Source organism: Bos indicus x Bos taurus, chromosome 5 (assembly GCF_003369695.1).
Source record: "Bos indicus x Bos taurus breed Angus x Brahman F1 hybrid chromosome 5, Bos_hybrid_MaternalHap_v2.0, whole genome shotgun sequence".
Lineage (NCBI taxonomy): Eukaryota > Metazoa > Chordata > Mammalia > Artiodactyla > Bovidae > Bos > Bos indicus x Bos taurus.
The window spans coordinates 55,152,828-55,171,196 of record NC_040080.1 but is presented as its reverse complement, the minus strand read 5'-3'; the positions used below and the strand labels follow the sequence as shown (position 1 = coordinate 55,171,196).

General features: G+C 38.8%; 1 protein-coding gene across 1 annotated transcript in view; it reads right to left on the bottom strand.

Annotated features, from left to right (window-relative positions):
- The window catches only part of SLC5A8 (solute carrier family 5 member 8), a 66,167-nt gene that overhangs the window by 29,721 nt on the left and 18,077 nt on the right, over positions 1–18,369 (bottom strand). The window contains exons 4-6 of the mRNA XM_027542015.1: positions 14,469–14,536; positions 13,094–13,248; positions 10,217–10,357 (exon numbers count right to left, since the gene is read on the bottom strand). Of these exons, the coding sequence (XP_027397816.1) occupies positions 10,217–10,357; positions 13,094–13,248; positions 14,469–14,536 (364 nt within the window). The remainder of the gene's footprint in view (positions 1–10,216; positions 10,358–13,093; positions 13,249–14,468; positions 14,537–18,369) is intronic.

Here is an 18,369-nt window from a genome sequence, read left to right as displayed (position 1 = left end):
ATTAAAAAAATTAAAAATAAAACAAAAAGATATTTTAAATTTCAAGTGGAAAACTATGCCTATCTATCTAAAATTATCTATGTCTCATTATATGTCTTTGTTTTTGGATAATATGGAGTTAATAAGCTGTATTTAAATTCAAGTTAACATGAACTGAAAAATATTCAATATTAAATATAACGTTTATTTAAATATAAATATATAATTAAATATAATTGCTAATCTAATTAAGACATGTCTTAAATCATCAACATTATGTAATACTTTTATTATGCTTAGGTTTAAGGTAAACTAAATTTGCCAACAAAAAGGTACCTCTTTATATATATATATAAATATATAAATGAAATAAAAACTTTTAGATAAACTCTATTAAAATAATTATATTTTAAATAAAATAATCTATTATTTTAATCTGTTATTATAATCTAAAATAATCTCTTAAGATTGGGGTAATTTAAATTCTAGAGTTGTACTAAACTAAATAATAAAAGTTTATTAAATAACTAGGTCATTTCCAAATGAAATAACATTTTAAAACATTAATTACTGAACACTAACTTCCTCTTACAAAAACTTTTTCTTACAGAAAAACTAAAGAGATTTTAAACTATTAATAAATATATATATTATATAAAATAAATAAATATAATATATAATATAATAAATATATTCACCCATCTATAAAAATACTAACATACAAGACACTTCATAGTTGCTAAAGAAAAATAAGATATATGCTTTTAATAAAAAGATATAAGAAATGGCAAATAAGATGATGAATACAAAAATATAAACAGAGTTTATGACAAATGAAAGAAAATTTTATGACAAATGGATTTAACTCATTACCCTGAACTTTCTTCCTCTTCCTTCTTACATGTCTCAATCAATACAAATTCTTCTTTTATAGGGGCCACACCTCTCCAAGGTGAAACTACAGAACGTTATAACCCACTTATTACCTTACTTTGCAATAATGAGAATTGCCTAATGCTATAAAAACAGACAATGGCCCTACCTATATTTCTAAACAATTCAAACAATTTTTACATTCATTCTGTATTAAACAGATTACAAACATTCCTTATAATCCACAAACACAAGATATAATTAAACACATTACACACTGTAACTACAAATAGAAAATTAAATAAAGAAAAATACACAGGAACACTTTTATCTTCCTTATCCAGAGCTGACTTTTTACTAGATTCTGACGCAATATATTTTTTAAGCCTATAACTACTGTTAATATAGCTTTATTTCTATTTCCAGTCTGTAAGATTCTTAAAATAAAATAACATCAACTTCAATGCCTGTTTCACAATACAAAACAAAAACAACATAAAAAGGATAACATTTGCCAAATTAGTTATTTGTTCCTAAGAATATCAAAAGTGCAAAATATTCACCTTCTTTTCAGGTCTGTCTTGAAAGTATAATCATCTTCCTTGACACACTGAACAGAGAGATTTAACAGCTGCCACGCTGCATTTCTTTTCCAAGGACAAGGTCAAATATATTTGGATATGAACAGCATTTCATTTATCAAGTTGTTCTGCAACAACTTTCAATAATTTCACTTAGGAAAAAATATTTGAATGTTTGCTCCTAATCCTTTGCCCCAAATAACAGAAACCACTTCAAACAGTCAGATCCCTTTTTTTTTTAATATCAGGAAAAACGTATATACTGAATGAAGAGAAAATCAACCCATTAATTCAAAACCACAGCCAAATACCAGTCCCAAACAGATTTCTAGATGATTTTTTTTTCTTTTGGACTGAAATATTTCCTAAGAATGTTTTCATCATTATTGCTTTCCTTTCTTTCTATAACTATTTTTAATATAGCTTTATTTATTTTAAATTTTTAAAACTTACCGCAAGGAGATATTTTGACAAAAGCAGAAAAATATTTTGAAACATTAAAGGACACCTCCTTTCCTTTGCCCATTTGATATCAAGACAGGTTAACTAATCTATGGAAATCTAAGAAACTAATCTTACAGGGAAAGGGATATGCTTCTATTTCTCCAGATGGATCCAACGAACTCATATAACTTCCTCTTCAGAAGATTCAACTTAAGGGGGCCCCCAACATCCAGACTAGAAATGATACAACAAAAACCTCAGGAGGAAGGAATTCCAATACAAGCCATGGCGACTTTAAAAATTTCCAAAAAAACACCACACTCAACGTCATCTACCTTATGATCTCTCTGCTGCTGCTGCAGCTGCTAGGTCGCTTCAGTCGTGTCCGACTCTGTGCGACCCCATAGACGGCAGCCCACCAGGCTCCCCCGTCCCTGGGATTGTCCAGGCAAGAACACTGGAGTGGGTTGCCATTTCCTTCTCCAATGCATGAAAGTTCATGAAAAGTGAAAGTGAAGTCGCTCAGTCGTGCCCGACTCTTCGCGACCCATGGACTGCAGCCTACCAGGCTCCTCCGACCAAGGGATTTTCCAGGCAAGAGTACTGGAGTGGGGTGCCATTAGCTTCTCCGTACTTGGGGACAGATAAAAACCCTTACTAATCAAATGGAAAATCTGATTTCTCAACAAGGAATGCCTCGGAATCCTGAAAATATTTTTTTTCACTATGCTTGCTTTGCTTGCTTTTGCTTCCCCCACTCAGGCTGACTTGATTGATCACACTTAATGGACTTATGTACCTAGCCCCCAATGACTCAACACATATGCCCCTCCTTGGAACTTGGAGGGGCCCTCTCATCCTGAAAAAGAAGAAAAACTAATTAATATCTCTCTAGGTTATGAAGTCCTTCCTTTGTATATGGGCCCAACAGAATTATGCATAAATGTTAGCCAACAAACTTGGGCTTTCACCCTGCCTCTAAAAGAGGACTTTCGGATACTGCTTGGATTACTTACTACCCTTTCTTTGTCCGTGAACCATGTGTATACTACTGAAACTTTAGGGAAAGAGTTAAGGAAAGAACAAAGAACACTATGTAAAGGGTTTACTAACAAGAACTTTAAATATATTCCTGTTCACTGGGACAAATGTCAGGCCAAATCAGGAAAATTAATGTTTATGGTTAATCATACAATTGTTGATTGGGGACCCCAAAGTATATGGTTATCTTACTGCTCAAATGATATTAACAACACTATGTATGATTATGTTACTCAAATAACATAGAAGGTTACTAATACTACAATGGAACATTACCATGACAGAGGACTTCTTGGGTGACTTGATGGTGGAATGGCCTCCCCGCTCCTCCTTGAATTGTCCTTGATAAATAGATTGGGCCTAAACAATGAGACACCTGGAAACTTGCTGCAAGCACCGAGGAACTTAGGACTTGGACTGGACATTTCACAGGGAGCAATCATAGTCATAGAAACTATTTCTTTCATTATAATCAATCATATTTTATACAAGCCTATGTTCCACTTCCTTTTGTTGTAGCTATAGGAAATTTACAATTCAATAAGACTTTACGTTCTGTAACTTGCATAAATTGTAAATTATATACTTGTCTTAACTTCTCTATTTCCTTGAGAAATGACTCCCTTTTGATTCTTCGATCTCGACATAATCCGTGGTTACCAATAAATCTCCAGCGGCCCTGGGAAGAAGGTCCCATGGCTGGACTTGCTTCCCAGTTACTTACTAAATTGCTCCGACGATGTAAACGATTCATTGGATGGCTGATTTTTGGCATTTTGGGATTAACAGCTATTCGCACCACTGCTGCTATCACTGGTGTTGTTTTACAAACCTCAATTCAAACACATAATTTTATTCAAAATTGGACTAAAGATGCCCATACTATGCAGGCCACTTAGGCTCAGATAGATGAGGATATGCAAGATGAAATACAGGAACTAAAAACAGCTATCAGATGGGTTGGAGATCAATTAATAGATGTACAAAAACAGGTGATGCTAAAATATGATTGGAATTCTACTCAATTTTGTGTTACTCCTGTTCATTTCAATAATAATGCCTACAACTAGGAACAAATCAAATTTCATTTACAAAACATACATGAAAATGTCTCTCTGAATGTACAAATATTACAAAAAGACATATTTGAAACCTTTTCTAATAATCTGCCCTCTTCCACTAATTTGAAAACTTTAGCTGAACAACTAGCTGATCAATTATCTGGGCTAGACCCACACAGATGGTTTCAAAGCATTACTCACAGCATCAGGTCTAAAACTGTAATTTTGGTGATTGTCTTAACAATTATATTTGTCATCTACCGTTGCCAAGATTCATGCTAAGATTGTTAAAACTAAACAAACTCTAATGGTCAGAACTCTTTTTACAAATATTATAAATAAATAAGGGGGAATTGTCAGGGAATGTTTAACAGGAGGATTCCTACGTGCTGTTTCTCACAAGTCCTTTGTTTCTTTTTAAGTGGAACAGCACGCTGCTCCCAGGAACTGAGGTCATTGTGTGAGACAGGCTTGAATCTCCTCTTTATGGCAAAACTACTTAGTCTTGATCCCCTTTCTTGAGACGTGACCATTATTAATGGTCCCAACCTTGTAACCATTATTAATCCCTTGTTCCCGTGGTGACAGTTGCTGTACATTTGGCTTTCTGATCTTTAGCATTGTCGAAAGAAACTTCTTGTACCACAGCCTTTATATACTCACAGAGAAATCATTAAAGCACCTTTGCTCCATCGGAGCTTGGGACCCTGTGTCTGTCTTTTCTCTCTCTCTCTCTCTCTCCTCGGCTGATTTTTTGGAGCGCAGAGACCCGTCTTGCTCACTCTCCTGCCCAGGCTTCTAAGACTCTCTCGAGAAGGCACCCTGTGCTATAACCCCCCTAGAGAGGGAGCCCGGTGCCTTCATGAGAGATGCAAGTCCTGTGTCAAGGGCTTTATTGGTTTTCTGCATAAACCAGGGAGTATCAGCCTCTCTCTCTCTTTCACTTTCTTATTGTCGCCTCCAGACCACCAGGTCCCAGTCCATTAAAGGACCCCAACACTATATACCTGAAACTAAAACAACATTGTTAATAAAGTATACTCCAACATAAAAATGTTTTAAAAAATTAAAAGTAGTATAACTATATGTCATCTCCAAATCACCAGAAATATACCCAGACACTTTCCTACTCAGTCACCATACTCATTTATATATGAGTTAATATCTTATTTTATTGTTTTATGTTACTTTAATGCCAGTCAGATAGACCACTTATCAACATCTGATACTATATCCAGTCAATCAGTGTCAGTAGGTCTTGACTCTTTGGCTGGGGTTCATTCTTTCCATGGAGCCAATGTTAGAAACTCAGGGAGAAAATGGTTCCCCTGAGTTCTTTAAAGAGACCATTGGACTATTTGGAAGGAAATTGTTTTCTACTAAGAAAGCTCTGATGCTATTCTTTTAGTTATAAAATTGGGCTTTTTGAGCTCCATATTCTCAAAGAAACATGTTCCCAAAGAAGAGCCTGTGCACAATTACTTTGGGAGGGGCATCAACTCTAATGTGGATGGATTACTGGATATATAAATTATATTTCTATAAAGTGTCTTAAAATATCAGCATTCCTATGCTCACTTTTGGGGGATTCCATATCCAGTTACTATACTCATATTGATATAGATCTTTCATTGTGAAATTTACCAAACATAGATAATGTCTAAACCAACTTACTCTCATATGTTTATATCTGACATCACATATTTTTTTTTGACACAATGGCAAACACCTATTTACTGTATTAAATACAAGCCTGAAACGTTAAATAGATATTACAGATTTCAAGAAAATTACATTTCAGATTCCCAAAATGTCTTGCTGGTGCTTTGACAACTGAAACATTGTTTTAGAGGCTTTTTCTAAAATTCATAAAAAAGCAACACTTGGGGGATATAAAATACCCAAAATCCAAAACTTAAAAGTTTATTCAAAATTCTTTTGAATCTCTATGGTGGCTGTAAACAGTCTGCTTTTACATGTTCATAGCTTAAAGGAATGTGACTATCACAGATTATATGGATTTCTTGCCCAGGAAGCCCACCAACTCTACACAGTAGTTTCGTGTTTCCATAACCCAGTCCTCACATTGCCAGTGCTATCTGTACCCAGCAAGGGTCCCTCCTGCCCACTGCTTTTGATTGGTCCATTATGAATGGCCAAGTTCAGGCCATAAAACTTCTGCTGACTTTCAAGTTCAACTACAGTTGGCTTCCTTACTGCATCTTTTTTTACTACTAGTTGAAACAGGCTTTTCAAAATTCCTGCTGCTTTTGGGAAGCGTGCTACAGGCATCACTGCTATCTTGCTGTGTGTGTGTTGGGGGGGTGGGGAGAGTTGTACTGTCTCTCTCTGTAGGCTAAGTACACCCTCCGACTCCAAGAGTGTACTTCATTACTGCCCAGCGGACTTTTCGGCAGGCCATTCTGCACACTGCCTTCCATAGGCGTATTCTCTGAGGACCGTGAGTCTACTGGCCCAGTGCCCTTTACTTCTGTTTTTATGATGGCGGCTTGGGTGCACATTTGTTCGAAATGGAACTTCTAAAGGCACCACATGCATTTTAATATCGTTGTCCATTGAATGTTCTTCAGACTATTATCGAGCTGAGGCATGGCATTCAAAGGTAGGGAACTGGTGTGGCACTGGGCCGCAGCAGCCTGCAAGGTGGTTAATTTGCAGCCCTGGGTGGAGTTTTTGAAGCTCGAAGCACTCTTGTTTGTGCATGAAGATTCTGCGCTGCTGTTGGTGTACTTGGGAGCCTCCCCACTCAGCCCGCTGGAGCTGGGGGGCTGCATGTTGACCTGGACTGAATAGGCGCTCCATCCTGGGCAGCAAGTCATGATCCATGCGAGCTGGACATCCACCCTGTTGACACAATGGTGAATCAACCACGATGAATGCACTGAGGCTCAAACACGTGGCTCCAAATAAGAAGCTAAAAACCAAGTCCAAAGGGTAATACAAAGAAAAAGCCAAGGCCCCAAACATCCACAGGGCAACATACAAGAGCAAGGTAAGGCTGGCCCCCAGAAGCTGAGCATGGAAGGTGTGTTCGTTTTCCAGAGCTGATGTGGAAATCAGGGACAGAGACATGGAGTCCTGATAACTGACTTCTCCATTTTCATTGGCTGCCAGTCATTGCTGCTCCTCGGTGGGCTCCTTCAGCTCATATTTGCACTCAGGGTGTCTTTTCAACTGAATAAATATGCTGAGAAAGTACATACAGTTTACAAAAGTGATGAAGCTGGCGGGCCCGTAGAAGGCTCCCAAGGAGGGTTCCCACGCCATCCAGCAATAGGGTGCATTTGGCCGACTGCGGTAATCCTTGATGTTTGCTGCTGCAGTGATGCCACAAACTATTATGGGTAAACCACCACCAATCAGGTAGAACCTGAGCATTGGTCTTGGTGGAGGTGGCAGCTCATCAGGGTCCTGGCATCTTTTAGCTTTTTTAGTGACTTGTTTGTAGATGTTCCGAGCTGTCACTCCCACCCATAGTACTGTAGCAAGAGTGGAATAATGAAGAATTATTCCAACTGCTTGGCAGACGCTGGCATTTCTAGTTTGACTTATTCCTCCCACAAAGACCACACAGGTCAGAAAAATATGAAAGCACAAATTCACAAGCATGTGCCAGCCTTTGAGACTGATTCTAATCAAACTGTGCTGGTATATGTAACTGACGATGACCGCTAAGAGGCACAAGAGAAGAATAGCAGCAGTAGTGTAGACCACAGGGTGCAGGAGATGGGCTGCCTGGGTATAGAATTCGGATCCCGTCAGATCCATTAAAACTGCATAGTTACTAAGGGAGTAGCACTGAATGGTAGTGATATTTTCAACCGAATAGAGTATATGGCACCCATCTGACTTCCAGCCTCCTTGTCCATTCAGCAAATCGAAATCCCACTGGGCAGCCACAGCATCTGCTCCAAGTGCAATTCGACGCATTGTCACATTAACGGGGATGTGGTGGGTATCAATGTTCACACCATAGGGTGACCGTGCGGTTCGGCAGCCTGTCCGGGGGGAGGACCTGTGAGAGCTCCAGGCTGCTGCACACCACCTTGCCCTCGGCGGCTCCCGCCGCCCTCCCGGGCCCTCGGGGCCGCCCGTCGTGCTTGCAGCCCGGGGGCAGCGCCACTGCCCCGTCGCCCAGCAGTGCGAGCAGCGCCAGCGGCAGCAGCAGAAGGGGCGGCAGCAGCAGAAGGGGCGTTGGCGGGCGGCCCCGCAGGGGGCCGGGCAGCCGGCCGGGGCCTGCGGGCCAAGCGACGCAGCGCTGGCCTAGCGGGCCACCCCGGTGCCCCGGCAGACTGGAGCGCAGCGCGGGCCCCGCGGCGCCGGGAGTCTCGTGGTGGCCGGAGGACGCGCCCTCTTCGGCGCCGACACGCTCATTTGTCCGCAGCTGTCGCGTGGGTCCCAGCGCCGCTCTACTGCCGGGCGGGAGCGCAGCTGCTTCCTCCACCTCCTATCACGTGTTTTTAATATCCTCCCTTAATACAAAAAGAATTACTCCTCCTCCTACTTCAATCACCTTGTTACTCTTATAGTTTAAAGCTTCAAAATGCCTGAAAGCCAACTCAGCCTTATTTATCAGTATTAAGAATGCTGGTCACCAGGTTTATCTGAGGCCTCCTGAGAAAAAACCAGCCACTGCTCACACTGCACAAGCCAAGATGGGCTGGAGACTCCCCTGACCATGCTGTCCTTCCGACCTCTGTACATGCATGTGCTAAGTCACTTCAGTAGTGTCTGACTCTTTGCCACCCCATGGACCGTAGCCTGTCAGGCTCCTCTGTGTACAAGATTTCCCAGGCCAGCATACTGGAGTGGGTTGCCATCTCCTACTCCAGGGGAACTCCCCGACCCAGGGATTGAACCCGCGTCTTTTATGTCTCATGCTTTGGCAGGCAGGTTCTTTACCACTAGTGCCACCTGGGAAGCCCTCCAGAGGGCTCATGATAAGAGGTCGGAAGCCAACCTCTGTGCTTTGGGCAAATCACTCTTCCTACCTGGAATGCTCTCCCATTCTTCTCCACCGGCCCACACATGGTCTTCCTTCAGGACCTGCCTGCTCAGCAGGAATCTCTCATGCATCCCTGCCTTCACATCCCAGGATTTGAGGTGGAAAAGGGAATTCACATTTACTGGATCCCTACCACATGCATGACAAACACCGTATTTTATAATTCCTCCACAAGATGTGTGATATGCTCATTGTATAAGTTTAGAAACTGAAGTTCAGAGAGTCTAAGAAACTCACCCCATTACTCAAGTAGCAAGTGTTAGAACCAGGTTATAAATCCATAACTGTGTCTGAATATAAAATGAAACAACACATCTGGCAGTACAATGCCCTAGAACATTTCCTCTACTGTTACATTGTTTCAGGGAACTGTTATACCTCTAGTGTTATTCCATTTTTCACATAGTTGCATATATTTTCCTAATTTGATGCTATGTTCCTTCATGATTGTTGTTCAGTTGCTAAATCATGTCCGACTCTTTGCAAGCCCACAGACTGCAGCACACCAGGCCTCCCTGTCCTTCGCTATCTTCCAGAGTTTGCTCAAACTCAGGTCCATTGTGTCGATGATGTCATCCAACCATCTTATCCTCTGTCCTTTATGATAAGAGCCACATGTTTATAATTTTTATTCCTTATATTTCCTTATAAAAACAGATACAAAATAAATGCCTATTTATTTGATAAGGTTTGTTTTACTTAATAATTGATATAAATTTTCTTTTGGCCACATCATGTGGCATGTGGGATCTTATTTCCCCAACCAGGGATCAAATCCTCACCCCTTGCTGTGGAAACACAGAGTCTTAACCGTTGGACCACCAGGAGCACAGCACCACCCAGCAGGAGAAAACTGAATGAAAGATTTGCTGAGTGTGGCCCTTCCCACAAGAGCAAGACCCAGTTTTCCCCACAGCCAGTCCCTCCATCAGGAAGCTTGCACAAGCCTCTTATCCTCATTCATCAGAATGCAGACAAAAGAAACAGGGGTACTTGATATAAATATTTTAAAATATCTGATTCAAAACATACAGTTAAAAAAAAAAAAAACATACAGTACCACTTTGTTCTATGTGATCCTTTTGTAAGTATATCATTTATCTGTTAGAATTTCATGATACAAAAGACAAACTCCAGCAAAGCTTGACTTCTGAGCATCCATAAAGACAATTGACAGTTATTCACGATTCATATACCATAGTTTGGCTTACAATTTTGCCTGGAACCTGCTTTTACAGGAAATATATCTCTGCACTTGGGATTGGTTCACACCATAGATGCTGGTCCACGTGAAGGTTCCTCCTATAATAATTGTCCAGAATGTGTGTCTTTGCAAAGGGTTAGGATTAAAGCTAAATGAAAACAAACAGAAAACAAATTTGAACTCTCAGTAAACTATTACAGAAATCTTTCTAGAGTGTTTTGGAAGCAAGCAATGTATACTTACATAAATATAAACAAATATATATATATACACACACAAATATGTACAGATTGATTAAGTAATATAAAAGGCAGAAATATTTCTAACTTAAGTTCAGTGAAATAAAAAAATTGATACTTTCAGAGATTTGGAAATTCTGGATAGGACTGGGGCCAAAACGAATGTTTCAATTGTTGTGAACATTTATAGAAACTGTTCTCTCATGGCCACAGGAAATTATTTAAACAAGTCTGCCACGCTGTAATCAAAGAAGAGCATAAAGCTGAAGAAAGAGAGGGCAAGCAATTCCTAGGTACACTGGAGCAACAGATATGGTACTGAAACAAACATAATATCGACACATTTCATGTGTATATTTCCTCTCCCGGAACATTTATAGTCCCAGTTCTACTTTATATTCAAGCTGAAGAATTCAATTAATGCAGTTTAAAGGTTTTCATGTTTAAAACTACCATGTCATTATAACCATGTTCTTAAAATGTTGTGTGCACCATCTACATACTCATAGTTGAAAGTCACACTACAGCACTGAAACAAAATACAATTACAAAGAAAGCTCAACTTCCACATTCAATACATCTTTTAATTCTTCTTACTGTATCATCTTGGAAGGAATGAGTCTGTTCATCTCTGATACACAATATAAGCTTGAAATTTTTCTGCAAAATTAGCTTTAATGGAAACATTCTCCATTTCTGAAATTCTGCAATTTCACTTCAAAGTTTATATTTGAGATCATTTGGGTAAAGTGCTACAATTTTATGTGTTTTCAGCATTCTAATGGAAAGATGAGAGCCTCTATTCCATTCTCTAATAGTTAATATCAAAGGCTAAGAGTTTCAAGGGTGTTGGCCCTTTCTCCCATAAAGAAAGTGGCTACTATACTAGCTAATAAACGTCAAGAGCTAAAGGGTTCTGTGAGTTACTGGAAGAAAGTAAGACAAGATTTAAAATACCCAATTTAGTGGTTTTGGTTTTGGCAATACAGAATACATATGCCAAATATAGACCGTATGGAAAATATCAACACAAAATCCTTCTCTTCGTTTATCCTACCCAGAGCAGATTTATTGTCCACCATCGTATTCTTAAAATATATTTGAATAACAAGGGATATACAGTAAGGTTTTTCATTATTCCTTAATTGTTGGAAACCTTGTAAGGGTCATAATAATGTCTAATCTTTTACTTTTTGGAATCTCTTACTGGTTATAAGTTATTATTTCAATGCAGCAATGTGTTTACCCTTTGTATAAACTGACAGTTATTTTGCAGAAAAATTGATTGACTCCATACCCTTTCCCCTCAACCTAGCTGACTGGGAAGAGATTTGGAAGTAATCCAGGTCTACCGAGTGGCCACTGGTTGTTTCTGCTTCTTGGTATCTATTCCCCACTCTTCTACCCACTCCAGTATTTTTGCCTGGAGAATCCCACGGACAGAGGAGACTGGTAAGCTACAGTCCATGGGGTCACAAGGAGTTGGACATGACTGAGAAATTAACACTTCTAGTAACAGCAACCTAGGTTTGCCTTGGGAAAATAACCATTTTTCCATTAAATAGTCTAAATGATGGTCAATCAAAATGTTCTACTCTGTCCTAGCTAATGGATGGAATCAAGCCTAAACTAGGCCAACTGGAGGCTCCATTTTCTTTAAAAATATTGAGAACAGTTGGAGTTGATTCACTGTAACTCATTCTTGCAAATTAAGACATTGACCCTGTCCAATTTCTAACTTTATTCTCAAACACTAACACCTTCTTTCAGATAACTAGAAGAGAGCCACCAAGTGTAAAGTGATTTTCTTTCCTTTTGCCAGTGATTTCAGCTTGCTTATCTCATAGCAGAGCTGCTTAAAAAGAAAATTAGCTGGTTCATGTCAAAATGAGCCCCCCTGCACATTGAACATGATGTATAAGGAAGACACTATCATTCCAAAAGATAAGTGTTTTAAATAGTCTGTTAAATTGTGTGATATATTTGTGATGAAATATCTAGTTTCTCCATTAGCCTTCTTTAAGAAAGTTGAATAGTTGTTGAAGACATTATATCATACTAATGCTGATACCTGAGGCATTGGCCATAACTTCTCCAGTCAATATTCTAGAAATAACATTTAATATTACATAATATACATTAAATAATATTCACATATAAAATACACACATATATAATAATAATATACTATTATTACAAGGGCATATTAAAAGAGGAATTCTCTAGGCTGCTTGAAACAAAGAATTGTCAAAATGGAATCACTATCTTTTAGTGTTTTTCTCTTAAAAGGTTTCCTTTCCTTACCTCTCCACTATATGTTCCCTTCTCTCCCTACCCCTACCTTTCAACCTATCTCAGATTTTAATTTCTGGAAGAAATTACTCTTTTGTTATCAATCCCTTCTCAGGAGGAAGCACCATCCTTAGCACCATGTAACTAAGTACCACCCGACTGCTTCCACCCTTAAAGTGAAAACTTCTTACACTTTTATGTGCCAGCTTCAAATTTTTGTACCATGACTTTAATGGTTAATTTGTTTTCTAATATAAATTTATTATTTCAGCCAAGAGACTTTTTACAGGAAAAAAAAAAAAGGAACGTTCTATTAACCAAGAAGTAAATACTTAACCAAAAAAGCAACTTACTTCCAGAAGTTTAATCTTCCTCCATTGGAGGCATCATTTATAATAGTGCTGATTCCACCTTGAATCAATGCAGCCTTTATAATCACAGATGTAAAGCCAGCCACCATGATTCCAACTTGAAAAACATCCGTCCAGATGACTGCTTTAAGACCACCCTTTGAGGAAAAAGTACATTAGGATTAATGCTTCTACCAGACATTATTAAGCACTTACATGCTTATACACTCTCCTGGTCAAAGATAAGGAAAACATGAATCTTGGCCAAGAAGTGCACCCAAGGGAGATAGTCAGGAAGGTAGTACTTAGATCAAACTTTCAAATATAAACAGAATCCAAAATGAAAGGTCCTCCCAGCAGAGAAAACAGCATGGGCAAAAAGCCTGTGCTTAGTCACTCAGTCATGTCCGATTCTTTGTGACCCTGTGGACTGTAGCCTGCTAGGCTCCTAGAATTCAAAATACATGGCATGCTTAGTGTGTCCAGATATATATTTTGGAGCAAAGTAGAGTGGTGTGGGGATATTGTTAGGAATAAAACTCAGAGTCAAATTGCAGTATCATAGATTTTATCCTATAGGCAGGACTGATGGTCAAACAGTATGCACAAAGAAGGCATGCATGTGTGCTCTGAGGGGATCCAGTTCTTTGTGATCCCCTGGACTGTAGCCCACCAGGCTCCCCTGTCCATAGGATCTTCCATGCAGAATACTGGAGTGGGTTGCCATTTCCTACTCCAGTGGATCATCCCAACCCAGGGATCAAACCCGCCTCTCCTACATCTTCTGTACTGGCAAGTGGATTAGCACAAAGAAGGACATACCAGTTACTGAAAAAATAAAATTGTTCTGTACTAGTCACTGCCCAAGTGTACCCCTCCAGAACCTGACCGAGTCCCTCTTTGTAGACCTTGTCTTCTACATCATCAAGCAACTAAAGTATTAAGACTTAGAGTATCACAGGTTGCACAAGACTTGCACCACTGCTAAGGATCAGCATCAATGATAATATCAGTGCCTATGCCATACTGGTTCTTACATATTTTTACTCTCACTCCTGCCTAAAGGCAATGGGAAATTATCTCAGGTTACTAAGCTAAGGAATACTGTGAGCATAGCTACAATAACATGATGACAATATGAGCAAATTATGAAACAAGATTGGGGACCACTGCATGGTTCAAATGAAGAAAAAATATCAGTTATGATCAATGTTTTACAAAGGATCAAATTTTACCCTGGACTGAATATTCCTTATAAAAAATAAGTTACTGTGGGAAGGAAATATAAACAACCCAGACTGCAGCATGCATTGATTGAAACTTTTAATTTTGCAAAGCAATGTATAGGGTAAAAGGAGAAATAAGGTTCTTGACATACCATAGTGCAGTAAAATGTGCAGACCACACCAGTAGCCACTACTACACCCCACAGATCAAATCCTGTGACTGTAGAAGAAAAGAAAATGCATGTATAACTGTGAAACATATACCAGTACTTCTCAAAAAATCATCAGCAGGAGGCTATATCATTTATTGGGCACCGACCTCTATACCCTCTTACCCTAAACTAGGCCCAAATCTCAAAAAATGTACCAAAACAAACAGAGTTCAAAAATTTATTTGATGAGTTAAATAGACCTGGCATCTACCCTCAGACACTATACAGGATCCAACATTGGCTAAATCAAATACATGAAAAAGCATTTATATTATAATTAAGCTGAGAAACTGCTTGATATTGGGAGGTGGTTACCCAGACTGAATGGGGTCATAGGATATTTGTTGTCATGGTTCAAATAAATATATTTTTCTACCACTCCTTGAAAGACAAGCTGTCCATGTTACTAAAATGGGACCAAGAAAGAGAAAAGTGAAAGTGAAAGTGAAGTCGCTCAGTCATGTCCGACTCTTTGCGACCCCGTGGACTGCAGCCTACCAGGCTCCTCCGTCCATGGGATTCCCTAGGCAAGAGTACTGGAGTGGGTTGCCATTTCCTTCTCCAGGGGATCTTCCCAACCCAGGGATTGAACCCAGGTCTCCCGCATTGGAGGCAGACGCTTTAACCTCTGAGCCACCAGGGAAGCCCAAGAAAGAGAAAAGCTTATATCATTTGTTACCATTTATTTAAGAAGTAGAGGGGCAAAATTTCCCTGGTGGCTCAGTGGATAAGAATCTGTCTGCCAATGCAGGAGACGTGGGTTTGATCCCTGATCCAGAAAGATCCCACATGCCTTGGGGCAACTAAGCCCATGTGTCACAGCTACTGAGCCTGTGCTCTAGAGCCCGGGAGCTGTAACTACAGAGCCCACACGCTGCAACTACTGAACTGTCATTACTGATTCCATCACCATGGGTCATTTAATGTTCCCCAGTTCTCTGTACTTCTTGTGAACTAGATCTAGAAGCATTCTCAGACTTCATTTCAACTTTTTGCAGTAATAAGCTGCAACTATTAATGTGTCATTAATTAATTCACTCAATTTTTAAAAAAAGAAGTAGTGGGTCAAATTATATTTTTTAAGGGAAGGATAACAACTCTATGCCCACAGATTTGAAAGAAAATTTTACAAAAGATATCTGATAAGGGATTGTTCTTCATATCATCAGATCAGATCAGATCAGTCGCTCAGTCATGTCCGACTCTTTGTGACCCCATGAATCACATACAAAATGCTTAAAACTCACAGTAATAAAAAAAAAAAACAAACTGATTCTAAACCATAACAAGACCTTAACATATACCTCACAAAACATATATAGATGACAAATAAGCATATGAAAAGATGCTCCACATCATATGTCATCAGGGAAATGCAAATGAAAACGAGATACTACTATACACTTGTTAGATAGTCAAAATTTGGAACATTGACATTTCATGCTGGCAAGGACATGGAGCAACATAAGTCTTTCATGCACTGCAGGTAAGAATGCAAAATGGCAAGAGCCATTTTAGAAGGCAGTTTGGTGGTTTCCTACAAAACTAAACATATTCTTGTAATATAATTCAACAATTATGTCCTTTGGTATTTACTTAAAAGAGTTGAAAACTGCGTTATGAAATAGTCTCCAAAAAGTTGAAGTCTGAGAATGCTTCTAGATATACTTCACAAGAAATACAGAGGACTAGGGAACATTGAAGAGGAACTAAAAAGCCTCTTGATGAAAGTGAAAGAGGAGAGTGAAAAAGTTGGCTTAAAGCTCAACATTCAGAAAACGAAGATCATGACATCTGGTCCCATCACTTCATGGGAAACAGATGGGGAAACAGTGGAAACAGTGTCAGACTTTATTTTTGGGGCTCCAAAATCACTACAGATGGTGACTGCAGCCATGAAATTAAAAGATGCTTACTCCTTGGAAGGAAAGTTATGACCAACCTAGATAACATATTCAAAAGCAGAGACATTACTTTGCCAACAAAGGTTCATCTAGTCAAGGCTATGGTTTTTCCTGTGGTCATGTATGGATGTGAGAGTTGGACTGTGAAGAAGGCTGAGCGCTGAAGAATTGATGCTTTTGAACTGTGGTGTTGGAGAAGACTCTTGAGAGTCCCTTGGACTGCAAGGAGATCCAACCAGTCCACTCTGAAGGAGATCAGCCCCGAGATTTCTTTGGAGGGAATGATGCTGAAGCTGAAACTCCAGTACTTTGGCCACCCCATGCGAAGAGTTGACTCATTGGAAAAGACTCTGATGCTGGGAGGGATTGGGGGCAGGGGGAGAAGGGGACGACAGAGGATGAGATGGCTGGATGGCATCACTGACTCGATGGACGTGAGTCTGAGTGAACTCCAGGAGTTGGTGATGGACAGGGAGGCCTGGCATGCTGCGATTCATGGGGTCACAAAGAGTCGGACATGACTGAGCGACTGAACTGAACCGAGGGAACATAAAATGACCCCATGGTAATGCAATCAAAACCAAGAGCCTGGAAAATTAACAAGCTGAAATTTTGACATTTATAGAACATTGTCCCCAACACAATGAACATTCTGTACAAAAATATATGGAATGTTCAGGAACAGAGACCATATCCTGGGCTGTAAGACAAATCTTAATACATTTCAAAGAATTAAAATCATAGTAGTTCTCTGACCAAAGCAGCATTAATTTAGAAACCAATAACAAAAAGGTATGTTTGAAAATCACCAAATATTTGAAAATTATGTGACACACTTCTAGATAACCCATGGGTAAAAGAAATCACAAGAGAAATTGGAAAATATCTTGAACTGAATGATTAAAAAAAAACATGGTATCAAAACCTGTGGGATGCAAATAAAGCAACACTTACAATAGAATTTATAGCTTTAAATATTATTTTAGAAAATAAGAAAGATTTAAAATCAGTGGTCTAAGTTTCTACCTTAAAAAGCTAAAAAATTTAAGCCCAAAGTTAAGTAGAAGAAACAGTAAACATAATTAATGAAATAGAAAGCAAATACATAAAATCAACAAAGCCAGAAACTAGTTCTTAGAAAAAATTTAAAACATCAGTAAAAGACTAGTAAGATACATCAAGGTAAAAAAGGACAGAAAAGATATCAATATTAGGAACAATTAGAAGGGACATCACTATAAATTCTATAAACATTAAAAGGATATCAAGAGGATATTTTAAACAACTTTATGCCAATGACTTGGCAAATTAGATAAAATGAATTTAAGTCCTAAAAAAGACAGTTGACTAAAACTGACAAAAACTAGAAAATCCAAATGACTATATTTATTACAGAAGCTGTATCAATAAACTAAAACTTTTCTACAAAAATAAGTATCAGGCTCAGATGCCCTCATTGTGAATTTTTTCAAGCATTAAATAAATAAATACACAGTCTTATACCTCTTTCAGAAAATAGAGGAAGAAACACTTTCCAAACCATACAAAGTCAGTATAATCAATACAAAAACCCTGACGAAAACATTTAAGGAAAAGTAAATTTCATGCCAATACTCCTCATAACCTGCAAAATTCCTTTACAAAATACTGGCAAATCAAATTCATCAATATATTAAAAGCTTAATACATTATGACCAAGTTAATTTTATCTCAAGAAGGAAAACTGGTTTAACATTTGAAAAATCAATATAATTTTCTACATTAACAGTGCATGAAGACAGAGAAGTAAAAGGCATACAGACAGGAAAAGAAGTAGTAAAACTGTTTCTGTTCATCAGTCAGGATTCAGTCTCTCATTTATACTCTTTGCAACCCCATGGACTGCAGCACACCAGGCTTCCCTGTCCATCATCAACTCCCAGAGCCTACTCAAACTC